Here is a 10,634-nt window from a genome sequence, read left to right as displayed (position 1 = left end):
TACATCTTGTAGGATGATGCTTTCAACATTAGAATCTTAAAATTAAATTTATTAGTTTTAATTATAAAAATAAAAAAATCTAATTACCAAATAAAACTAAAAATTAAAATTTATCCATATCTTATCATTGAACTATATTATTCATAAAATAAAATTTTATTTTATATATTAATGTCCCTATACAAAACTCAATCCACCAAAAATTTAAAAAAAAAACACATTTATATTAGTAATTAATACACCCTTCACTATCTACATGAAGAGTTTAACAAAATGAAACCATGGTCAAGGTCTATTTTTAGCAAAATACCCTTTAACACAACATTGTTTTGATTTTACAACAGGTTGCTGAACAAGAAAGAACATTTTGTAACAGCATGGATAACATAACCTATTATGTGGAAAGTAGGACACGAGACGCAATGAAACAAAACAGATCCCTTTCTGCAGGATAACGAAAGAAATAAAACAGAGCAAGTCATTCATTCGGTTGTCGCTTCATGGCAGTGACAAATAGATTAAAGTTATTCGATGAGGAGCCCCCGTCCTTGACTGCATCCCTAGCAATTATCTTCAATTTTTTCGCTTCCTCTCTGATCTTCAGGCCTTGTTCCGATTCCAGCAAAATCTCCACACTTTTCACAAATTCCCCCTGCTCTATAATTCCTTGGCTATTCGCATTGAATGACAGACCCAATTTCCACACTTCCACAACATACGTGCGGTTAAGAAATTGATCTGAAAAATGAGGCCAACAAAGCATGGGCACGCCCATGGTGATGCTTTCCTGTACAGAGTTCCATCCACAGTGAGTCACAAAACAGGCTATGGAAGGATGAGTTAACACCTCTAACTGTGGCACCCACGAAACTAAGCAACCTCTATCTCTCACGCGCTCCAAGAAACCAGCAGGAAAAATAGCTTTGCTTCCTTTCATTAGATCGGAGCGTACAACCCACAAAAATGGTCTCCGTGTGGCCTCCACTCCCAGAGCAAGCTCTTCCAATTGCTTTTCGCTCAGACCTGCCAAACTTCCAAAAGATATGTAGATCACAGAGTGTGCACACTGTTTATCTAACCACTGTAAGCAATCTGTGTCATTCTTCCAGAAGCTTGGAAGGACCTTCGTGCTTGTCCTGCTATGGAGAAACTCAAGAGGAATTAGAGGACCTATTGGATAAACGCCCACTTCTTTCGACAACGTTTCCACAACTGGAGCTTCAATCTCTGAGAAAGAATTGAAGAGAACCCATTTGATGGCCTTGATTTCTTCTCCCATGCGAATCCCTTTCCGAAACATGTATTCGCCTGCCCACAACCACGGAAGATCTCCAGAATGCAGCGCCGGCATGCAGGGAAGATATTTCATTTTTTTTTCTTCCTTTGCAATTCCTTCACATAAAACCCACAAAGATGAAAGAGGTTTTGAAATGTCATTTGCATCATCAAATAAAAACTAAAATCGATTGAAAGAGTATGATTATATGTTACCATCAGAATGAAGGATGCCAAGCGAGACCAGATGGGCACTAAAGTAGCGCATGGCGAAGAGTGAAACAGGAGAAGTGTGAAAAGCGGCTAGGGGAAGTTTATGGAGCGTGGCTACTGGTTGCAAGCCAAAGCACATCCAGACATCTGCAATTATACAGGTGACCTTGTTTTCTTCTTCCCTGGCGTTTATTTCCTGAATGACTCTATCAATTACAGAAGGCCCCATGTCCTTTGCCAACGCCTCAATTCCATTTTCAATGCCTTTCAGAGTATCAATAGGCGCGATTTCAACGGGAACGGATATCATTCGGATGTTATCAAAGAAGGAATTTGGAGTGTTGGCTGTGAGGATGCGGTTATGATTGCTATCGGAGTTGAGGAAAGTGACGAAGAATTCATTAGAGACGAGCTTCCAGGCGAGCTGCATCATGGGATTAACGTGACCTTGTGCAGGAAGAGGAATGAGAAGAGCGTGGGGAGCCATAGCTTAGCTCTGTAGCCCTCTCCAGAGCGACACAGATCTATTATTCTTCTCAGCAAACAAGCCAAAATATAATGGTTTAAGTAAAAAAACTTTGTGAATGATAGAAAATCGTCACTATAAAAAATATAATGGATGAAACATCATTTTTGAGAAGGACCCATGCCTGAAAACTTTTGCCTCTTATTCAATATCGTATAGTTCGATCGCACGCATCTAGCTTTTCGACTCTTCGTTAAAGACATAGTGAATATTAGTTTTAACATTTTGATAACCAGCTAGTGCAGCGGCCCCACCGAGCTCAGCTATATATTAGTTTTCTTAAACTTTGCCTCTATGTATTGTTAAAGGGCATAGCCTAGCCAGTACAATAAATTCGACGTGTTTTCCAAGTTTCTATAGATATGGCAATCGGAATATTTGAATGCAAAATGAAAGAAAAATAAGAGAATTTTATACTAATATAATATCACAGATAAGTGTATATAGTTTTATGTTTAATTATTTAATTTATTTTAGTTATTTTGATATATCTATTGATTCGAAATTCAATTGAATATTTTGTTTCTTTTATTTAAAATATATTTAGTCTAATTTTTATTAATTTATGATTGTAGGCATAATCACATCTTTTATGTTTCTAAATTTCAAATAATCAAGATTAGCTATTTTTAGATATGACTGTTATCTATCAATATGGGTATCAAAATTTAGAGAGAGAGAGAGAGAGAGAGATTTGTATGTATAAAGATGTCATCCTAAGACATAATGGAATAACAAAACATCAAAAGCGCGAAAAAAACATTCCTCTTTTTGCATGAATTAGTCATCAATTGTAATTTATAATTAACATTAGCAATCAATAATAATCATCCATCAACAATCAACAATTGACATTAATCATCAAAATAACACTAAATAACTTTTCTAACACAATCCCTCATCAATTTGCATCCAATTTTAATATAGGTTCAATAGCTAGCTCAACAACATACATTATCACATCACATCAATTTCAGTGTTATTGTTAACTTAGACTTAACTAATATTGAAGGAAGTCTTAAAAAATAATTCTTATATAGAAAGCCCAATGGTGCTCCTTAGTGTCATGCCTTTTTTTCTTTCTTTATATATCATTATACAAATAAGATTTGTAAGTGCTTGAAATTAGTTATTCTTGTATTAAAATCATGAAAAAATATGGATATGGTTGTATCTATTAACAAGATTGTTGACACAGTGTATCCTAAACACATAATTTAGTTATAATTTATCTCTTCTCTCTAATCTAGAATGTAATTTTAGATCTTAGATATGAGTACTCTATCACTGCATCACATCAATTGAAGTTAAAATTGTATTTATATATTTTAATTTTTATACAAATCATTTTTAATTTCAATCTTAGTCAACTTTAGTTTTTTTCACATACCTAGAATATATTGATTTTATTATTAAACATTTCACTAAGCATTATTATAAAGGTCTTTTAGTAGAGAAAAACTTTAACTCAATAAAGGATACTAAGTCATAAAATAATGCATAGAATGTATAATAGTCAGATAATTACTGAGTCAATTATAAAATAATACATAGATTTTATAATAATTGAATAATTCAAACTTGTTTAAGATTACCTTAATTTCTTTAGTATATTTAAAACATACTAATATGGAATAAAGTATACCCTATATATATACAGAGAAGGTAAATTAAGGAGATATTGTTAAAAATGGTAGAGAAATTTGATAATCAAATTAAGCCATTATTATAAAAACTATAAAACATAGAAACAATGTAGAAATTTTTTTTAGATAATAATTTGTTATATTCTCATGGCTTTCTATAGCCTTATTTTTTCCTATGAAAATTACCTATGGGAATAACTTTCAAAAAACTAACCCACCCAATTATATTAATTTTAATCAAACCAAGAATAATGTAATATTCTCCAACATTCCCTCACTTATTATATTAATCCAAATAAAGGTTGTCACATTGCGTGGGTTGATCATAGAAACCCTTATAGAGACTTTGATGAAGCACCTTCACCAATCCTCCTCACTCACCTAGGAAACACCAAACTGACCTCAACAGTGTATCTCCTGAATGTATAACCTACAACCATCTGCACAACATGAGATAGCATTAAGTGACCAACTTCCTTACACAGTGAGACACCTTTCCCCAGAAATTGCACATCTTCTCCAAGTTTGTCTAATTCCTCCTCTATTGTTGCACATGAGATAACAACTCTCCTCCAAGAACCTACATCTCCTTTGAGTGCATCAAATCCCTCCTCTAGTGTTTTCAAAACACTCTCTATCCTTTGATGCACAAAACACCAACCAAACATGAATACACCAAGTGAACCCACAAGAAAAGCCTAACCCACCTTGTTCTTTGAAGGGACAAAAATATTGTCAAGCCCCCTCTTTTGTTTAGGAACACAAATGAGAAAAGAATGTGTTTCTCATGCATGAATCACCCCTAAGTGAGAAGCTATCTTGGGATGATAAAAGGCCACATGCCTCCATTTTCTCCAACCTCCAATCATATATAATTACACTCTATTCATTTGATGTCTTATTTGGCTCCTCAATAACACAAGGATGTGAATCTTCAAAACATAAATGGCTCCAATATTACAAATAAAATTTGATATGTGTACTCATAATTAAAAGAAAAGAGTGGGTATCAAATTCAAATGACCTTCTAATGAAATCTCTATAAATTCTTTCCCTTCGAACGTAGCATTAAAGGAAGTACTACACTCTTTCAAAACCCAATTAACACAAAAAGCTATTCTTACAAACCATCTTTTCCATGTATAAAAATATTTTTACTCCCAATAATTTCTCTAAAATTTAGAGAATAAATTTACAAATTATATGATTAAAAAATACTTCTACGCTCCTTTTTCGGTCTCCGAGATTGAATCATTGATGGAATGCTAGGTAATTTAATTGGATTAAATTTGCACCTTCCAATTCACCTCTAATTTTAATATTTTCCTTAACATTCCCTTATAAAATTTCTCTCGAATTCATGTTTAATCAAATTATAAAATGACTTAAGTAGCTATCATTTGGAACAACAATCAAAACCTATAAAATGACCTCCAACAACTAGAATGTTTCTTCTATTACTAGCACTATTTTGGCAAAGTGTTTCCTTTTATATGCTTTTATTGTCACACTTTTTCTTCTACTTCATTCAACAAATATCGCCAAACATTTACAATCTTCAAACTCGTCTTACCTGTTTGGGACTGTGCTCTAATATTATGGACCCAAAATGCTACCCCAATGTGAAACCTTCAAATTTTCCTCTCCATGTGTGGATTTAATATTCATCTTAAATAGCACAATATCTCATATGGAGAGGCGTGGGTTTGGCATTACACCTGTTAAGTGCATTTCCCTGAATCTAAATAATTTAGATGCCCATCATACTAGATTCTACATTCCAACACCGAGCACAATGATAGCAGCTAGCAACCTTTACCATGGTTTTACACCCTTTTGACACCTTCTATGCAACCTTAATAAACTTAATTTCTACCATAAATCTCCCTCTCAATTAATTCCTCAAGCTCGTCTAATGCTCATAATGAACAAGGACTGAACAACCTTAAGGATTATGTTGAAGATGAGGACCTAGATGTTGAAGGAGAACTTAAGGAACAACATGTTTGACAAAGGATCACTAAGGAGATGGAATACCTTAGTGTGCGAGTTGAGAACTTGGAGACACCTCAGAATTGTCTAGGGTGTGAAAGAAATAGGGACTGGATAAGGAAGCTAGAGGGCAGTATACAAGACTTGATAAAGATTATCAATTCCTTATGCAGAATTGTGTTATGCAAGTTGTGACTATTTCTAAGAGGATTTAGAAGAGGAAGAAATGATAGGATTAAAGGATGTTGGAAGGTCAAAGGCACAAAATAACTGCAACTTTCTCTTGTGGGAGGAGAATATAAAGATATTTAAGATGGTTGGGGCTACCTTGTTTAGTGCTCTTATATTTTCTTGGGTTTTTCTTAGTTCTAGGTCCTCTGTTGCTTTATTTTGGTTGTGGCTCTTTCTCTTTAGATTGGTACGTTTATATTTTCCCATGGTTATTTTGTTAAAACTCTTTGATTATGGGGGCTTGCTCTCCAAGCCTATTTTTTGGCTGAATGTTTTTTGAAGTGTTGAATTGTATGGGTTGGGGCCCTTCCCCACTTTACTTCACAAAAATATTTGCCTTATTTCTTAATTAAAAATATTGGTTTTAGTTAGAGGTGCACAACTCATATGGGAAGATTAATAAGTTAAAGTATATTTGATTTATAAATCAGGGATACAACAAAACAAATAAACATAGAATAGGAGTAAGACCACACAACATAAAGTAAAAATAAGATTTGAAGGAAACAAAACACTTCATCATAATCATAAAATAATTATGATTAAATAGAAGAACATAAAGGAACAAGAGTATGTACACACTTTAAGATCATATTACACCAAGAAAAAAAATCCTTTAAGTAGTGTCATTGAATGGGCAGTTTCATGAAATTTTTTATCCAATACTTAGAGATAGAAAGGACTTTACCTACATTGACCATCAATAATATAAGGGCCTAAACAAAAGGCATCAAAACTTATATGTTTTCTTGTAAGAGAAAATATCCCAAAAACTCGTTTCTATGTTTTCTTTTAAGAGAAAATATGTCAAAAAACTCATTATTATTTCTGTATAACACTAAACATAATAATTAAACATGTATAACACTAAACATAATAACTAAACATGTAAATATTCTACATTAACTCTAGAAGGAGAATTTTATAGCAATTTATTTACAAAAAAATTAATATGATTATAACATATAAACAACACTTTAGAAGAGGAATAATGAAAGAGATAAATCAAAAGTTGACACGACAAAAATTCTCACTTGTATTTCCCCCCAACCCCTCCCCCCCCCAAAAACACGCACACACACACACACCAACAAACACACTCACAAAAATTTAATAGGATTATAGCGAGATAGGTTCGGACCTATCTGGCTTTAATTAATCATAATGACAATTTAGAAGAGGAATAATAACAAAGATCGAATAGAAGTTGGTACATGAGAAAGAATCATCACCTGTTGACCGACACACACCAACAAACACACTCGCACACACCTCAAGAAAAGTTTTTGAAGTAAAGCTAGGCTCGAAAGAACTCCCAATATCCTATTCAATAACAAACAATGATTACAATACATTCCCTAACAAAAAAGAAATTAATAATATCCAACCTTTAAAAAAATTAATAAAATAATATTAATGAATCCAACATTATATTATTAAAAAAAAAATTAAATTATACTCTCTAACATTCTATATAAAAAACTCAATTCAGCAATGATACCCAAAACATATCGAGATCATTAATTGATACAGTAACAACATCAACTATGATGAAATTGCACGGCGTTAACATCCTTCATGAAGAGTTAGCAAAATGAAAGCATACTTACTAATTAAAGTCCATTTTTAACACAACATTGTTTTGGTTCGACATAACCTATGTCGAAGTTGGAGACGAGAAGTCCTGCTCAGGATAAAAGCATTCCTTTCTGCAGGATAAACGAGCTAAGTAAAACAAAGCAATCGCTCCAGAAAGCAAGTCATTCATTTGGTTGTCTCTTCATGGCAGTCAAAAAGAGATTAAAGTTATTCCATGAAGAGCCCCCGTCCTTGATTGTATCCCTAGCAATTCCTTTCAATTTTCTCGCTTCCTCTCTTATCTCAAGGCCTTGTTCCGATTCCAGTAAAATCTCTACACCTTTCAAAAATTCTTCCTTCTCTAGAATTCCTTGGCTATTCGCATCCAACGGCAAACCCAACTTCCACACATCCACAACATACGTTCGGTTAATAAACTGGTCTGCAAAATAAGGCCAACAAAGCATAGGCACGCCCATGGTGATGCTTTCCTGCACAGAGTTCCACCCACAGTGAGTCACAAAACAGGCTAAGGAAGGATGAGATAACACCTCTAACTGTGGCGCCCAGGAAACTATGCAACCTCTATCTCTCACTCGCTCCAAGAAACCAGCAGGTAAAATAGCTTCGCTTCCTTTCATCAGATCGGAGCGCACAACCCACAGAAATGGTCTCTGTGTGGCATCTAATCCCAGCGCAAGCTCTTCCACTTGCTTTTCACTCATAATTCCAGTACTTCCAAAGGATATGTAGATCACAGAGTGGGTACACTGTTTATCTAGCCATTGTAAGCATTCCGTCTCATGTTTCCGTAAGCTTGGCAGGACCTTCGTGCTCGCCGTACTATGGAGAAACTCAGGAGGAATTAGAGGGCCTATTGGATACACGCCCACTTCTTTGGACAACGTTTCGACTACTGGAGCTTCGATCTCTAAGAAAGAATTGAAGAGGATCCATTTAATGTGCTTGATTTCTTGTGCCATGCGAGTACCTTTCCGAAAAAAGTATTCGCCTCCCCACAACCACGTAAGATCTCCAGAACGCAGCGGCGGCATGGAGGGAAGATATTTTGTTTTTTGATCTTGCTTTGGAATTCCTTCACAACAAAATCCACAAGGATGGAAAAGCTATTTAAATGTTGTTTGAATCATAAAAGAAAAACTAAAATCAATTAAAAGTGGATGATTATATATTACCATCGGATGAAACGACACCAAGTGAGACCATATTGGTAATGAAGTAGTGAATGGCGAAGATTGAAACGGGAGCAGTGTGGAAAACGGCGAGGGGAACTTTGTGAAGCGTGGCTAGCGGGTGTAAACCAAAGGACATCCAGGCGTCTGCAATTATACAGGTGAGCTTGTTTTCTTCTTCCCTGGCATTTATTTCCTGAATTACTCTATCAATAACAGAAGGCCCCATGCACTTTTCCACTGCGTCCATGCCATTTCCAACGCCTTCCAGAGTATCCATAACTGGGAATTCAAAGGGAACGGATATCATTCGGATGTTATCATGCAAAGAATTTGGAGCGTTGGCTTTGAGTATGCTGTTATGATTACTGTCAGAGTTGAGGAAAGTGAGGAGGAAACCATGGGAGACGAGCTTCCAGGCAAGTTGCATCATGGGATTAATGTGACCCTGTGCAGGAAAAGGAATGAGAAGCGCGTGAGGAACCATGGCTGAGCTTAGCTATACACCTGAATCGAGAGAAACACAGATGTAATATTCTTGTTAGCAAAGAAGCCAAAATATAATGGGTAAAACATCGTTTTGCGCAGAGATCCTCGCCTGATAACTTTTGTCTCTTCGACCATATCGTTTAGCGACTTTTCGCATCTAGCCTTTCGACTGTCTCGTAGCATGCATAGTGATTATTGCATTATGCCGATCAAATTTTATCTTTACGATAAAACGTTTCTTATGTATAGACAGCCGCGGCTATTCTAGCTTCAAAACAGATTTTTCATACAGTGTTAGTGACAGGTTAGTCAATCACAGCCATTAAATGTAAAATCGACAGTGTAAAACACATGACTAACACGCGTGTTAGTCAATCCATACTGTCTTTTTATGACCAGAATAGTCGCGTCCATGTATAGACATGACAATCAAAATGATTGAATATATATATGAGTTCGATATTTTAATATATAATTTTAATATTTTTTAATTATTTAAATATATTTATTAACTCAAGATTAATTTAATATTTTGTGGTGTCTATATTTTTTCTTCAAAATATGTCTAGTCTGATTTTTAATAGTATTTGATTATGTTTTTAATAGGATTGCACAAGTCACATTTCATATGTTTTTAAATTCTAAATTACCAATCTTAATAATTCTAAGATATGATTATTATGTTGTATTTATTAATTCGTTCTTTAATCTAATATTTTGTCATGTTTAGTTTCTTTGTTCAAAATATGTCTAGTCTAATTTCTCATAACATGTGATTATGTTTTTTATAAGATTGTACACACAATCACATCTCTTATGTTTTTAAAAATATTTAACCTTAATAATTCTAAAATGCAATTAAATATTATCAATAGTTTGAATTCATACGCATAGAATTCAAAACATTAAATTTGAAGTTTTATTTCAAATGCTTGTGAAATAATTTGAATGAAAAAGTTGCTAACTTAAAGAATGAATTAACTAATGGAGAAGATATGAGAGGATAATTATGGATCAAGTTTAGTTTGTGTAAATAGATAATTAACTCATTTTACTTAAATAACAAACTATAATTTAATTAAATGATTAATTTTAATAGATAATTACTGATAATAAAAAATTAATAATAGTGGATTATTAATAATAATAGATCATTAATGATAATACCTAATTAATGATATGATTATAATTAATAAATAAATAATACAATAATAAGGAGAATTCTTTTAGTGTATGTTGCATTTTGCCCTTCATTAAGACGATATTTGAAGTGACATTATTTCAAAGAAAATAAAAGTAATTAAGAAGTAAAACATAGAAGCAATGTACAAAGCAATGATATGCCTCACTTGAGTAGGAAAAAAAATGACAATTTAGTTTGTGGAATGATTGATGCCTCCTCGAGATCTTATCCATTCAAAAATTATATGAGTGATTTCTTGAAATAAGAGATTTGAAAAATATGTCAAATGAAATTTCAAAAATGATGGA

At 33.7% G+C, this 10,634-nt stretch overlaps 2 protein-coding genes across 2 annotated transcripts; both read right to left on the bottom strand.

Moving 5' to 3' along the window:
* Positions 1–271: 271 nt before the first annotated feature.
* LOC131872571 (anthocyanidin 3-O-glucosyltransferase 7-like) lies at positions 272–1,984 on the bottom strand. The gene is made up of 2 exons (XM_059216096.1): positions 1,492–1,984; positions 272–1,392 (listed from the first exon to the last, which is right to left on the bottom strand). Exons 1-2 carry the CDS (start codon positions 1,973–1,975, stop codon positions 479–481), a joined length of 1,398 nt encoding a protein of 465 aa, XP_059072079.1. The 5' UTR covers positions 1,976–1,984; the 3' UTR covers positions 272–478.
* A 5,659-nt stretch (positions 1,985–7,643) lies between these two features.
* LOC131872572 (UDP-glycosyltransferase 85A2-like) lies at positions 7,644–9,141 on the bottom strand. Its single transcript, XM_059216097.1, has 2 exons — positions 8,658–9,141; positions 7,644–8,557 (listed from the first exon to the last, which is right to left on the bottom strand). The coding sequence occupies exons 1-2, from the start codon at positions 9,139–9,141 to the stop codon at positions 7,644–7,646; spliced, it is 1,398 nt and encodes a 465-aa protein (XP_059072080.1).
* Positions 9,142–10,634: the final 1,493 nt, after the last annotated feature.

This window comes from Cryptomeria japonica, unplaced genomic scaffold, assembly GCF_030272615.1.
Source record: "Cryptomeria japonica unplaced genomic scaffold, Sugi_1.0 HiC_scaffold_669, whole genome shotgun sequence".
Lineage (NCBI taxonomy): Eukaryota > Viridiplantae > Streptophyta > Pinopsida > Cupressales > Cupressaceae > Cryptomeria > Cryptomeria japonica.
Note: the sequence above shows the minus strand (reverse complement) of the source record. Positions and strands in the feature narration are given on the sequence as shown.

Coding starts and splice junctions, on each gene's coding strand:
- LOC131872571 (XM_059216096.1), bottom strand. CDS start 1,975: ATGGCTCCCCACGCTCTTCTCATTCCTCTTCCTGCACAAGGTCACGTT. Junction 1,393..1,491: donor TGGCATCCTTCATTCTGATG/GTAACATATAAT, acceptor TTTTATGTGAAG/GAATTGCAAAGGAAGAAAAA.
- LOC131872572 (XM_059216097.1), bottom strand. CDS start 9,141: ATGGTTCCTCACGCGCTTCTCATTCCTTTTCCTGCACAGGGTCACATT. Junction 8,558..8,657: donor TGGTGTCGTTTCATCCGATG/GTAATATATAAT, acceptor TTTGTTGTGAAG/GAATTCCAAAGCAAGATCAA.